Source organism: Dermacentor albipictus, chromosome 6 (genome assembly GCF_038994185.2).
Source record: "Dermacentor albipictus isolate Rhodes 1998 colony chromosome 6, USDA_Dalb.pri_finalv2, whole genome shotgun sequence".
Classification (NCBI taxonomy): Eukaryota; Metazoa; Arthropoda; class Arachnida; order Ixodida; family Ixodidae; genus Dermacentor; species Dermacentor albipictus.
The window spans coordinates 96,979,161-96,994,898 of record NC_091826.1 but is presented as its reverse complement, the minus strand read 5'-3'; the positions used below and the strand labels follow the sequence as shown (position 1 = coordinate 96,994,898).

General features: G+C 49.0%; 1 protein-coding gene across 1 annotated transcript in view; it reads right to left on the bottom strand.

The window, feature by feature from the left end:
* Window positions 1–15,738, bottom strand: part of LOC135907508 (calcium-activated chloride channel regulator 1-like) — a 177,139-nt gene that overhangs the window by 66,057 nt on the left and 95,344 nt on the right. The window contains exon 9 of the mRNA XM_070520903.1: window positions 14,324–14,611. Coding sequence (XP_070377004.1) covers window positions 14,324–14,611 — 288 coding nt within the window. The remainder of the gene's footprint in view (window positions 1–14,323; window positions 14,612–15,738) is intronic.

Here is a 15,738-nt window from a genome sequence, read left to right as displayed (position 1 = left end):
AAGGCAACCGGTCAATAAACCCACACATGCTACCTGAAGGCATGAGAAGTGGACTACCTGAAGTGAATCAATAAACCCACACATGCTACCTGAAGGCATGAGAAGTGGACCACCTGAAGTGAATGAAGAAACAACTTCCCGCAGGGAGGGAACGATCCCCCAACCATTGCATTATGTGTGCGATGCTCTACCAATTCAGATACCGCGACACCATTTCCCCGTCAACTTTCTTGGGTACTTATGTTTCCTAGTAGAACCTGGCAGTGTCCGCCACCGCCACCACTCACAAACCTTGGCGGTGGATGGAAAACATCCTTTCTGACGCAGGCGTCACGAGAACGTGATCTTTTTGGGTGAAGGCAACCGGTCAATAAACCCACACATGCTACCTGAAGGCATGAAAAGTGGACTACCTGAAGTGGATGAAGAAAAAAGTTCCCGCAGGCAGGGAACGATCCCACAACCATTGCATTACGTGTGCGATGCTCTACCAATTCAGATACCACAGCGCCATTCCCCCGTCCACTTTCTTGGGTACTTATGTTTCCTAGTAGAACCAGGGAGTGTCCGCCACCGCCACCACTCAGAAACCTTGGCGGTGGATGGAGAACCTGCTTTCTGACGCAGGCGTTATGGGAACGTGATCTTTTTGGGTGAAGCCAACCGGTCAATAAGCCCACACATGCTACCTAAAGGCATGAGAAGTGGACTACCTGAAGTGAATGAAGAAACAACTTCCCGCAGGCAGGGAACGATCCCCCAACCATTGCATTATGTGTGCGATGCTCTACCAATCCAGATACCGCGATGCCGTTTCCGCATCCACTTTCTTGGGTACTTGTGTTTCCTAGTAGAACCCTGGGAGTGTCCGCCACCGCCACCACTCACAAACCTTGGCGGTGGATGGAAAACATCCTTTCTGACGCAGGCGTCACGAGAAAGTGATCTTTTTGGGTGAAGCAACCGGTCGATAAACCCACACATGCTAGATGAAGGCATGAGAAGTGGACTACCAGAAGTGGATGAAGAAAAAAGTTCCCGCAGGCAGGGAACGATCCCACAACCATTGCATTACGTGCGCGATGCTCTACTAATTCAGTTACCGCGGTGCCATTTCCCCGTCCACTTTCTTGGGTACTTATGTTTCATAGTAGAAACCTGGGAGTGTCCGCCACCACCACCACTCAGAAACCTTGGCGGTGGAAGAGGAACATCCTTTCTGACGCCGGCGCCACGCTAACGTGATCTTTTTTGGGTGAAGGCAGCTGGTCAATAAACCCACACATGCTACCTGAAGGCATGATAAGTGGACTACCTGATGTGGATGAAGAAACAAGTTCCTGCAGGTAGGGAACGATCCCACAACCTTTGCATTAGGCGAAGGTTGTGGGATGCACTTTAATTCTTGGTATACTCAAGAAAGTGGATGCGGAAACGGCACCGCGGTAGCTCAACTGGCAGAGCATCGCAGGCGTCGGTGGGTCCAGAGGTTGGAGCAGACCGGCGGACTTGGTGTTTGGTATTTTACGCAGCTGACAGTCATGACAAGCTTTCATGTAGGGCATAACACAAGAAAATTGGTGCTCGGAGTAATATTTCTGTCGTGTATGCGCTATTGTTGTGAAGAAACGTAATTGCCCGGCACAAGGGTCGTTGTGACCTGCCTACAAAACTTCCTCACGCATTTCTGTAAGGACGACAGTAAGGAACGTTTCTTCACTCGTTTCAGTTTCGCTTGCAGAGTAGGTTGCTCCGCAGGCAATACGATGTCAGTTCTCATGGCAGCCAGCGTGGAATAACTTCGTCGGCCGCTAGAAGATACCAAATAATAGGAATAAGTTCTGTTTATAGGTCAGGCATTTTATAGGTCAGCCATCCGGTACGATTCAACCGCATCAAGAAACAGCAAATTTTGTTAAAAGTCTAAGGATGTCAACAAAGTCAAAGGACATGCCAGGCAATGAGCTTTGCTATGTTTTTATCCAGATCAATCGACGACGATAATTTCGTACTCCTAAAGGCGGAGGCTCTTACGAGCGAGGCGGTCTGAAGGATTCCTGAGATTAGCAAGCCAAAAAAGCAAATGGTGGTCGCTAGCCATTTCAAGTGGCTGGCCATACAGAAGAATTGAAACTTACTGATGACCCAAATGATTACTAAACACTCCTTCTTATGGTCGAGTTCAACAGCTCGCGGAACGCAATTTCGCGTTCCGTACCATCTCACTATTGAACAAGAATGGCTTCGAGCCAGACAATGCTGGCGTCTATGAATTTCAGATTGAGGAGCATTGCCAAACTTCGCGAGCACCGGAGCTGCTTCAACCCCTTTGCGTAACTCTCTAAACGCTTGTTCTTGCTATTTCTTCCACACGAAGAAACGTCATGGCGTGTTATTCGCGATAGAAGTTCAATAATTTTGAGAATTCCAAAAAAAGAACATGACGGCAGCAGAAACCAAGGCTGAAAAATTGCTGAACAGCCATCTTGTCTTGAGGTAGTTGGAACTGAGCGGTGGCAGCCAATTCCTTATGGTGTCACCGAATGCCCTGGGCCTAATCCCGTGACCGATAAACTTGAGGCCCTGAAAACCAAATCGTCATATTTCTAGCTTGATCGTTAGATTTTTCTTCCTGATAGCAGTGGGAACACTCTTCAGCCACACCATCTGTTGCTCAAACGTGCTTAAAACAAAGTGACATCGTTGAGGTAGACCAGGCACGTCTGCCACTTCAGTTCCGTGAGTCGGGGCGGCACAGAGGCCGAATGGGAAGACTCTAAATTCGCATAGCCCGTCAGGAGTCACGAATGCAGTGTGCTCGTGTTCACGCTCGCAGACTTTAAGGTACCTGTACCCTCACGTATGGTCTAACGAGGTTAAGAATTGGCAGTGAAGTAGATAGTCCATTCCACCGTCAATCCGTGACAGGAGGGCAACATTGCATTTGGTGACTTTGTTAAGCCGTCTGCAGTCGACGCAGATGTCCTTTGTTATTAGAATGACGGAAGACGCCCACGGAATAGCCGAAAGGTGAATCACGTGTTTATTCACTATTTCTTTATTTTCGCTTTCAATCACCTTGCGTTCCACTGGCGACATGTGGTATGGATACTGACGAACTCCGCGTGCTGCCTCCTTCGTGAAAATACGGAGTTTCGAAACGGAGTACCGCTGCACCGGATTCTGTGAAGAAGCAATCAAAGACTTCGCTCACGTGTCCTAACAGCCGCTGCTTCGGTAGCACCGACAAGCATGCATGAATAAGAAGGCGGCTGCTCAGGCTGGTAGCAGTTGTCATGCCCGGTGATATCACTTGTGATATATCGATGTCGAAGAAGTCAGCAAATTCGTTGAGGTACGCTCTACCTGTGATTGAAGGACGCGCTGAAAGTCGTTGTTGAAATTCGCCAACAGAACTATCGATCACTTCCTCGGCAGCTGAGGAATGCCTCGAGAATTCAAGATGGATCAGAAGCCAAGTATTTGCCTCGGCAATGTCCCCATATTCGTTGAGTACACCCCTGGTTACAAGGACTAATGAGCTACTTCTTGGCGGTAACGTGTTTTTGTTGTCGACGATGCGCAAGGCATTGTCATGCCTGTCCTAATTACTACTTTCCATGGCGTGCACTATGGAAAACGCTACCAGCAACTCGCAGAAATTAATGGTGACTCCATTAGCCAGCAACAAATTCATACCAAGAATCTAGTCTAAAACATCTAGGCAGGATAAAAAAATCTCCGACGTACGTAAAGCCGCGAATATTCATTCGTGCAGTACATCTGCCCAGGGGATTTAAAAGGTGGCCTTTTTCGTTATGAATCTGTAACCCCAATCCACTTGGTAGATTTCTTTCTTTAGCTTACAAGCTAAGTCGGTGCTCCTAGCCAAGGTGCTCCAGTGTCGGTTAATGGTGCTATTTCTTCTTCGTCTACGGTTACTGGAATATCAAACATTACCACTTCTCTTGCGGTACTTGACTGTGTCTCCAGATTACTTTGCTCTCGTCGTTGTCCTAATGAAGGCTCTTCAGTGCACTTCATATCAATGACCTCACCTGCTGAGTTCGCTGGCCTCTGTTTTCCCTGTCCACAGGGCTGAGCGAGCGGTGCCTCGGAGCGCCACTAGAGAAGGCTGCGCTTTAGCACAGGCATCGACCAGGTGACAACGAACAGTGTTCATGCCGCCAATACTCGAACGAACTACGACTGTTCGCGGAGTTCTCCATCTCTACGAGTCGCGAAAGAGGTGCTTTTGGAGAGAACTCAAGGATACCTACTTGACGCTAGGAACCCGCTCTGTAAATAATTTCGGCACCGCCACAGTGATAACAAAAATATCTGTGGTCCGGTGTTCGCCGAACGTCACTTTTCGTCAGTCGTGTTTCAGCAGAGGACGGCGCGCTGCGATGCATGAAGCCTACTTCCATTTGTTCGGTGGGGTGTGCGAAGGCAGAGGTATTGTACAATGCAGGACGCTGCTGTGGCGTCTCGTACCGTTCAGGAACTAGGACAGCCTGCCTGATTTCAGCGCGAACCATTTCAGCCATGGAAAGTTGCAATACGGGTGGCTTGGCTGCCCGCAACTTCTGAATTTTTTTTTTATAACAGCCTTGATATCCTCGCCTAGTGTGCTGATGACGTTGCCGAGAGCAACGGGAGCGAGGTTACTTGGAACCATGACGTTGATGTATTATCTGGCATGCTGCTGAAGCAATTTTTTAATGGTTGTGGCTTCGACGAGAAATTCCGTGAATGTTGTCGGCGGGTTACAAATGAAGCCAACAAAAACGCCTTGCTTGACACCTCACATTAGGTGACACACTTTCTTCTCTTCAGTCGCAGATGCGTCCACAACTGAGTCTGAAGAGCTGAGCCATGTCTTACACACAAGTTGCAGAACTCTCGTTCAGGCTTTGAACCCTCGCCTGAAGCGCCGATTCGGCTTATTCTTTTCAGTGAGCACTTGAATAGGCATTGAGAAACTACCGGCGAAATTTATCTCACGATATCAACGTCTCATAATGTTTCTCGAACCACGTCGTCGTTGAATCCTCGAGAGCAAAATCTACACTGTGGAGCTCGCACCCTTGGTTCCAGTCGTTGAAAATGGCGAGACGCCCGAAGTGGTGACGAAAATCGGTCGCGTCTTCAAATCACCGCCATGAATTGAATCCGGCGTCCGGAATTGATGATGGACTGTTCTTCAGTGGTAACCATGGAAGGTGGTGGATACACTGTCGTCGCACGCTCAGCTAGCAGACCATGCCGTGCTTGGAGTCCATGAAGGTGACGGCTGGTACGTGCGTGTAAAGGCTTAGTGTCTGCCAACCACTCGCCAGACTTGTGCAGAGGGTAGGCTCCGACGATCTATGTACCCAGAACCTCCATCAGAAAAAAGTCACGAAGTGAACAATCCAGGCCTTCGCAAAACGGTGTGCTTTTAGTACTGGTTCACACTCTGAAACTGCGTGTACCACTGCGCACTTTGTCATTCTCGTTCAAGGACTAGCGGCCACAGGTGCCTGACTATCTCGCGCCAGTATTTAAGTTCCAAATGACCTACTAGGGCTTTGTGCAGTGTACAATTTCTAAAATGGTTAGCAAATCACTGTTCATTAGGAAAACATTTTGCCGCCGCGAAGGCTACGCGACAGTCGCCAAGAAGATCACATTTTTTAACACAGTGTACATGACGCAAAATAACGTATACGTGCACAGAAAGATAAAAACAGTTTACTTGTCATCCTTAGGTGGCGTACGTTTTTTTTTTTCGTTTACCATAATGAGCTTACCATTTAGCACGCGTTTGCCTATCACCAGTTTTTGTTTGTTTTTTCTGGCTGTGTGCGCCTGAATATTTTCACGTCTCGTGGAAGACTTCTGAAATATGTCAAACAGCTACGCCCAGAGCAAAGAAAAACCGCTCCTGGATTTATTGGCGGTTGGCTGGAAGCTAGATTATATGTACACGAAGGCCTCACCCATGACACTGTTTCGCCACACAGCTGACCGGTCCTTCATGTTTTCGTCTGTATTTTTTATACTGGCAACTACATCATCTAGGAAATACATCGTAATTACTTCTGTATACACAGTGGGCATTGCGCGAAGTTAATAGATTACCTGCGTAACATTACGTCAGATACGAATTCGGGCAACTACCACTATCCCCAGGGCTGCGGTAAAACCTTCTAAGCTGTGTATTTATAGCTTAGATAGAACAAGTGTGAATTCGATGTTTGTGGGACTCATATAGTCGGAAACTCAAAATTTTTACGACAGTCAACTCGTATGTGCTCCACGTTTTCTCCAAATTCATGTCTTAAGTCATGTGTAGTTGCGTAAGGACCGCGGCAACGTATCGGCATAATTAATGTCCGTATATAATGCTTTCGACCTCCCCCCCCCCCCAGTGCTAAACGACTTATCTCGAATTAATTCACCCGCTCGAATATAACTCCTACCTGTCAAGCGATTTATTGATGTCACATGGCACTGAACTCACGGAGGTAAACACTAACTCTCATAACGCGCCCAGCAACAGGCCAGACGCGCGTCTTCGTTGCATGGGCCTCGGGAGATACGCTGAGCCTTCCTGATGACTCATGGGGTACGTAGAATGACTGTCACAGTAGGGCTTAACTCGGGTGAAATGGAGAGGGTCGCTACTGCGGTGCTTCGGTGGTGTGACTGTTTCGCGAGCTACGTAGCTGACAGGGGAGGTGTGGCCTACCAGTGGTATAGACATTCTTAGCGCAGAAGTCGTTGGGAAGTATGGCCAAGGCTGTGACGTGGTGTACTCAACCACACAAGGAAGTAAGCTGGAAGAAGTTACGTCTACAGGTTATTGTGAAGTCACCGCTTCCTGCGACAAAAAGCTGCGGCTATAAGGGAGCGAGCTAGCTTGCGATAACCTTCAACGTATCTCGTCGCATCAGACACCGTTGTAGGCATTAGGAAAGGTGTGGTAGGTGGGAAGCAAGGAGTCTAGTGTGCTCTACGGCCCTTGTGCGTACAAAGAATGGCGGAAACTGAGTGGCAGTTTGTGTAGACGTGTTATAGGCAATCGTAACAAATATCCCCAAAAATGCCTCAGTACATGGGGGCAAAGGCGACATGAATAGTCAAATTGCTGTGTAGTGTGCGACTAAGGGCTTAAGTATGTGAAACCATTCCTTTAAGGGTGCCTAAGCATGCGGTGAACTGTGTTGCTTGCTGCGAGAAGGGCTTGGGTCGCTTCCGACTGGTGCGCATTACCTTATTCCTTGAGTAGCCTGCGCTGAGAATTTGCGAGACTAGCAGTTCCTGCCTGCCGAACGACAACTAATTCCCTTGACTAGGGCACTGCCGACGACCTAAGAGCAAAAGCAAACGACGACGCGGACCGACGAGGGACCACTTCGAGCAGGCGACGAAAAGTCTAGTTTGAGGCCCTTGTCGACATCCTGTTAGACCACGTGTGTATTCGTTGTGACGGCTATATCAGTAGTCGGTGCACTTGTTCCGCTGAAGACAGAACGGTCCTGCTGGGGGCGCGGCAGAAGGTCTATATCAACTATTAAGAAATCGGCTGACAGATGGAATATCACACTGTGTTGTAAAGTTTGTAAACAGGGATAAGGTGCCTCAGGCGAGCGTTTCTGTGGCATCGTATCCCTGTATACAAACTTTATATCAACTATTGGTATTTTGGTTATCTAAGTTTTAAAAAGGTAGGCCAACCTAATAGGCTACATACCAGGGTGATGTATAGGATCGCTAAATCTTCGCCAAGTGTTCAGTTGGCATAGCATAAAGCAAGCGCAGCCATGTCCAGTTAAAAACAGGCTCTCCTTTTGCGCACAGCAACAGATCAGAACGCATGTTCTGTGTTCCAGCATGCATATATCTTAAATTCCACCCAAACCCTCAACGGTGTTCACCAAAATAATTACGTGGCATCTATAGTTGCCATGGGACAGTGGCGTAAATTGTAGGCTTGTAAAAGCACACGAAGCTTTGGATCATGAGTGCTTTTTGGAAAGGTTCTAATTGAATCGCACATTTTACTCCTCGATAGTACGTGAGACAAAAATGCACAACGCATGCATGAAGCACCGTGGGGCCACACCATATAGTCATCTTGCTATATCGTGATTAGCAGGCGCTTCCTACAGTCCTGCACGGGCAGAAATGAAAACAAACGTTTCGGAATATTTGCTAAACAAGAAAATAACATGCACACTGCAGGGCACAGGAACAATGGTTCTTGACCTTCATGCGTGTGTATTCGCTGACACAATTGCTTCTGCCATGAGAGCGCGCTTGATATAAGGCCTGTAGTCATAGAGAAAACGCCGATATATTAATGTTTAATTAGCACCCAATACGCCGAACACTAGTAACTCCTGCTAACGGACTAGTTGGTATATGGCTTTTAGAAGTGGTGTTAGCTAGAAATGTGATTTAATGTGACTCATCCCTGAATGTTTGCATGCCTGAGGGTATATAAATGAAGCAGCGGGGAAAATAAAAATCAGTTGCTAGTGCCTCCCCGTAGCTGAGGAAGAAGAAGAGGCTGCGCATGGTTGCACCGCACATGGGTTGCGCCTTTACATCACTAGACCATGGATAATTGACGTGAACGCCGCCACAACCAGCCTCAATCGACTCCTTCCGTCGAGCGGAACACGCGGACACCCAAAGCTATACTGTGAGTCGCTTGCTCTACGAATTACCGGACTCTGAGCTTCGCAAGAGGCGCCCGCCAAGCTAAGCCGAAAGACGGGTACGGTCTAGCCGAAGATCCTGACCCAGTTGGGCGCAACAATGGCCACCACTGATGGCACCGAGATGAATCTCGAGCACGCACAAATCCCAATTCCTGATGAACCTGCCGGCGGAGACTGGCTCACTGTTAAGTACGGTCGGAAGAAAACATCGACTCCCACCAATCCACCCTTCCAACCCCGACACCCATCGGGTCCTCCACAACCCCGACTCCCACCGCTGGCTCGAAACGACCTCAAGGTAATCATCCGTCTCCGAGAGGGACTCAACCTTGCCACCTCGACCACGCCACAGGTTGCTGAAGGCATCAAGCTGGCATGTCAGCACCCCACTACTGAGCACGTACAGAACCTTACTGTAAGAATTGACCCTGCACAAAACACCGCTGTTGCTAGCACACCAAACGAAGAGCTAGCTATGAGCATCCGTCACATCACTATAATTCACCTGGGCGATCGAGAATTTGCACTGACGGCATACGTGGCCGCACTCGACAGCTCCGTCAAAGGGGTCATTCGCGGCATTCCCGCAGGAACTCCCACAGAAGTCCTCCTTAACGGGCTCTAGGCACCTGGCAGTAAAATCTTACATGCCCGTATGCTCGCACAAACCGATGCGGTAGTGATCAAATTCACTGGCAAGGCTGTACCCTTCTACGTGCGATTCTACAGTGGTGAAGTACGATGCAAACCATACCAACGAACCACGCATTTCTGCCGCATCTGCCACCAAGTCGGCCACCGGACCAATGTATGCCCAACTCCAGAAGCAAACGTATGCCCCCAGTGTATTTCACGGAACCCCACTCAGGGCCACCCCTGTCACCCCCTGTGAGCCTTTTGCCAGGGGCCTCATCCTACGGCTTCCAAAGAGGGCCCTGATCGATTGAAGAAGGCATCCTCAGCATCCGAAAGGACCAGCCGCCGGGACTGCTCACGGTCGAAGTCTCGGCCACGTACAGACCAGCAACGGAAGTGTTCGCGCTCGAGGTGTCACTCCTGCTCGCGGAACCAGCAAGGAGTGACTCGGAACCTGAGCGGACTTGCTGTACTGGAATCACAAGCGGTGAGCTGGTCAGCATGGCTTTTCACTTCTCACACAGTCCACCAAGACAACACCCTCTCATCACGTGCACACACAGCACCCACCCCCCACAATTCTTCACCCATACACAATACTGATGTTCAACAGCAAATTCTAGCTGAACTAAAGGCCATCAGAGAAGAAAACGAACGCCTTCATGAAGAAAACAACAAACTTCGCACGCAGATTGCTGAAATATGCGCCACTCGTACCGCCACTAAGCATTCCACACGAATAACCGGACCCTCAATGCCATCATCTTCGGAACATTCTGAACCCATGATTTTCGCGGAATCAGCAAAACCGACAGAAATAGCACAAGTCGAGGAGAAAGTTGATGTACTGCAATGGCAGCTTCTAGCAATGCAAGAAAGCATTGAGATAGTGGCAAGTGCTATTGAAGAAACACGGGTCGCAAAAGATCAGCGACGCAAGACTGTTAGAACTCTAGTACAGCAGGAAGTATAGGAGGGATACCCTGCCGATCCACCCGTCAGCCAGGACGCATAGAAAAACCGACCAAAGGAACGAAAACCCACTCATAATGTGGCAGTGGCATTGCCGCAGCTATAAACGCAAGCAAGGATCACTGAGACAGTTTATAAGTAACTCCTAAACGACACCAAGCGTAAGGAAACAGGCACACACCCAACTCAAAGGGGCTACAACACACATACCAGCACGCCTGAAAGCCGCGTGGCCGCACTTACAGCTAAACCTCTCACAGCCACACAACACACAATAGACGGCAGTGCCGTCGATCACAACCTAATTGAGATCCCGCCGCTCCAACGAGGCCGAAAGAGCCTTTTCATACTGAATGTATACAGCCCACCCAAGTAGAAGCAGGGAAAGTTCGACTACTTGATCACTATTGCGATTAGCATAGCCAAAAATATTGGTCTGCTGATTGTAGGCGACTTCAACGCGGCTCACCAGGCATGGGACTACACTGCAGCCACATCACAAGGCACTGCACTCCGGTGCACAATGCAGCAGCACCGTCTCACCATCCTCACAGACCCCGCATACCTCACACGTCTAGGAAACAGCGTCTCCTGAGATACATGCCCTGACCTCACCCTCACTAAAGGGATAAAACAAGCTGCCTGGCACAACACGGAGGAAACTCTGGGTAGTGACCACTGCATACTGGCCACCACATTGAACATTACGTATGCGCGCCACACTACAAAAAAGACCACAGTCACAGATTGGACAGCTTTTCGCAAAGAGCGAGCGGATGACTTCTCAACGCGTATTAGGGATCTCGAGCAGTGGGTACGACAGCTCCACCAAGACGTAGCCAGACATTCGAAGCAGATCACACTCACCACAGACATACCGGCCGTAGACCCGCACCGTCTTCACCTCTGGTTGAAGTTAGGAGATGGAAGTGCCAAAAACATAACCGTAAGTTGAAACTACGCATAGCGAAACTCACGGCAACCACGGAATTTTTTGCTGGAGAGCTCATCCGTCACAACTGGCGACAACTATGCAACAAGTTGCAGGGTAATCTTAGCACTGCCAAAACATGGTCGCTGCTACGCCATCTTCTTGACCCCACACAAAGCAAGTCAGTTAGCCAGCAAACAATCCAACGTATCCTCCACAACCATCCGGGTTCTGATGACGAAATCCTGGAGGAGTTGCGGGCGCGGTACATAAGTGATTTCGAACCCGCACAAGGACAACCTCCAACCTACAGTGGGAGCGACAATTACGACCTCGGCAAGCCGATCACTATCCCTGAGGTGCAACAAGCACTCCATGCACTCACACGAAACACCACCCCAAGCAAGGAAAAAATAAATAACAAGCTCCTGCGCAATCTGGTTGATGGCACCATTCAACCTCTTACTGACCTCTTTAATCGTCACTGGGAAGCGGATAGACTACCAACAGACTGGAAGCACTCGGAGATCATACTCATTCCAAAGGCAGGCAAACTCTCCAGCTTAGAAAATATAAGACCAATCTCACTGACTTCATGCCTCGGCAAGCTTCTGGAACATGTCATTCTCAACCGCCTTCAACCTTACCTGGAATCCAGCGACCTCTTTCCCGAAACAATGTTCGGATTCTGGCCCCACCTTTCTACCCACGACATCCTTCTTCAGCTGAAGGAACAAGTCCTTTAACACATCTCACCGCACAAAACTGGAGCGATTTTAGGACTCGATCTCAAAGGCACTTTGGACAATGTGGCTCACCATACCATCCTTACAAACCTAAGCCTCACGAACTGGGGTCGTAATACTTACAATTATATACGTGCCTTTCTAAGCAACCGCACGGCCATAATAGGCATTGGCTCACTCAGAACCCCGACGTTACCTACCCACAACAAAGGAACCCCACAAGGTGCTGTTCTATCACCCACCCTTTTCAATATTGCTATGATGAAATTACCTCCCAAACTCAACGCAATACCAGGAATCAGGCATGCAATATATGCCAATGACATCACTATCTGGACCACCACTGCTTCAAGGAGGAGAGAAACAAGACGCCCTTCAACAAGCGACCGACGTCATCCAGCAATATGCAAAAACAAGTGGCCTCTGGTGCTCCCCCGAGAAATCAGAAGTATTAGTCGTTCGACGGAAATCGCGAAGAAAACTCAATAAACTAGCAGACATCACACTCCCCCCCCCCCCCCCAACGACATAGAAATACCCACAGTAAACCGCGCCCGCATTCTCGGACTCCACATACAACAGGACGGCGGAGGCGCATACACCTTCCAACGTATCAAGCAGACCACCTTCCAAATCATGCGAATGGTCAGCCGTATCACCACCAAACAATACGGACTGAAAGAAGACGACATAATAAAGCTCGTCCAGGCCCTGATAATCAGCCGCATTGCCTATGCTGCCCTGTACTTGCCCCTCAGTCCCAAAGAGATAGATCAATTAGACGTACTTCTTCGGAAAGCCTACAAGCAAGCGCTCGGCCTACCCCCGGGAACAGCGAAACTCAAGCTTGAAGCCCTAGGAGTCCATAATATTATAAGAGAAAGTATAGACGCCCGCCTCACAAGCCAACAAGAACGACTAGCCCTCACACCAACAGGAAGAGCAGTCCTAGCTTGCCTAGGCTACGCCACACACCGCAAAGGGTACGAACAAGCAATCCATCTGGCCCCCAACTTCCGGGAGCACATCAAGGTAGCCCCTATCCCCCAGAAGCATGTACCCAGAACATCATGCCGATCGTCGCCAAGCTCCCGCAAGAAGTCTACAGACATAGCATGGCAGTCTCCTCACTATACTATATACCACACTATACACAGATGCCGCGCAGTACCCCCAAAAAGCAGCCTTGACGGCCAGCGTTGTCAACTATAACCTACAAGAGGTGGTCTCGATGACCGTCCGCACTGCCAGCGCCCTCGTAGCGGAGGAGACAGCGATCGCTTTGGGCATCACCTCTAGTCTGACAAACGAGTACATCACAATTATTACCGACTCCCAGGCAGCTTGCCGTAGCTACGTGAGAGGTCAAATATCTTCAATCGCCCACTGACTCCTCATACAAGCCCCCGATTCCCGGACGTTGAAATAGTGTGGGCTCAAGGACACGAGTCCCTCCGTGGAAATCAGCGTGCGCACGCTGTAGCCCGAGTTCATGCCTCCCGGGCGCCACAAGAGAGGGATACAGACGCATCCATGGAGCCCGTACCATTACAATACAACGCCATACTACAACACCACAGATTCAACAGACAATACCCACCTCCACACAAGACCCTCTCACGTGAAGACGCCGTAACATGGAGACAACTACAAACTAATAATAACCCACATTTAAGCAGACTACACGCAATCCAACCTACGCTATATTCACACAAATGTCACCTTTGTAATCATTACGCCTCCCTATATCACACCACATGGGCGGGCCCCAACGTGAAGGCAGCCAAGCAAATACCCAACCCCACACCCGAACAGTGGGTGGCTGTGCTGACTAGTTCGGACCCTCGTAACCAGCAGCAACTGGTGCGGCGGGCTCGGGAGACAGCAAGAGCCGCAGGAGTCCTGGACTAAGGGCGCCTCCCGCACAAGCAGGAAGACACCTGCTTCTCTGTTATTTTTTTAATAAATGTTTCTCCTCCTCCTCCTCCTCTCCGTATCTTTTATTCTGTTCCCGTGTCTTACTTTTTGCGACTAAAACCATTTCCAAAAGTCGAACTCTAGCATCATTACGCCTCACATTACCTCCAACATACCCAACTCACCTTCGCTTGCGCTACATGTGGATACTGCGTGCTTCATTTAGATCTATCTGCACAGGAAAAGAACAGGCATCTATATTTATCGAACTTCTTTAGTGGCACTGAGAGCTTGTCTGACTATAGATTTTTCCCTCTAGCGAAAACATTGCACAAAGGCTTTGAAGCAAAAGGACATCCAATACCGTTCATGTTGCATGGTGTAATCCTAGGTACCAGGATACTGACCGACTGATGATATTTGCGCTCGTGCGTGTGACTGTTGGCGCCTTGAATGTCGGTTCTCACTGCATTTCCAAGGGGATCAGGAAAGAAGTAGCTTTGCCCTTTCGTTTCTGTAGCCAGTTTCTCAAGCCTATGTTCGGCATTATCACCCATCGCCATAGTCACAACCTGGACCTTTGACGCCAACAGCTGCAGCCAGACGTCGTCCATGGATGGGTACTCATTCTCCATGCCATCGGTGAAAAGCACAATTATTGCGCATTCTGGAATCTCGCTGGAAGTATTCAGCACCTGCGCATAACAAAAATTATGCACATTTCACGCACAGTGGCAATCGATGTAAGCGAAGCTTTCCGGGCTGGATGCTGTGATTGACGATAATTAGCAGTGACGATGAAACCTAAAGCTTAATTTCTTCACTGTTTAGGCTAACACGAGAATGTTGAGTTGTTAACTTTACCTTGCGTGCATCACTGCTGTTTGTCTGCCGAGTACATAGAAACACAGGGAGAGGTGTTTGCTTGAGGCGTTGTTGTGGGCTATATTTTATAACCTCTGAGAGCGGTTAAGCGTTGTCATTGCCTCACATGGCATATCGCATTGTAGCAGAAGTATTATAATTGAATTGGATTATAGGGCTGTACGTGCCAAAACCGCACTCTGATTATGAGGGAAGCTGTAGTGGCGGACTCAGATTAATTTTGACACCGGGACGTTCTTTAACGCGTCCCAAATCTCAGTGCACGTGCGTTTCTATTTCGCCCTAGTCGAAATGCAGCTGCCACTATTCAGATCAAATTCACGACCTCTAGGAATGTCATATCCGCAAGGCTAACGTGGCGGGCACAGAAGTGTTGATTTGATGGTCGACCGCTTCCGTAGTGTCTCCTGGACCAGGCCGAGCGCTTTAATTATTCCTGCGCTGCGTCTGCATGTCCTGCGTAAGTTTCCAGCTTGACATATTTGCATGGCGCCTATTTTTTACAAATAGAAGAAACGTACTGTAATGTCACATCATCATCAGCCTGACTACACCCACTGCAGTGCGAAAGACTCTCCCCTACTTCGTCAACTACCGCGCTCATGCGCCAATTGTGCCCATGTTGCATGGCAAACTTCTTAATCTCATCCACCCACCTAACTTTCGGCCGCCCTCTGGTGCTCCTTCTCTTGGAATCCAGTCCGTAACCCTTAATGACCTTCGGGTATCTTCCCTCCTCATTGCATGTACTGCCAATGTCCATTTGTTATTCTTGATTTCAACTAAGATGTCATTAACTCGCATTTGCTCCCTCAACCATTGTGCTCTTTTCTTATCTTTTAACGTCAGACCCATCATTGTTGTTTTCATAGCTCGCTGCGTCGTCCTCAATCAAACTAGAACCGTTTTCGTAAGCCTCCAGGTTTCTGCCCCGTCG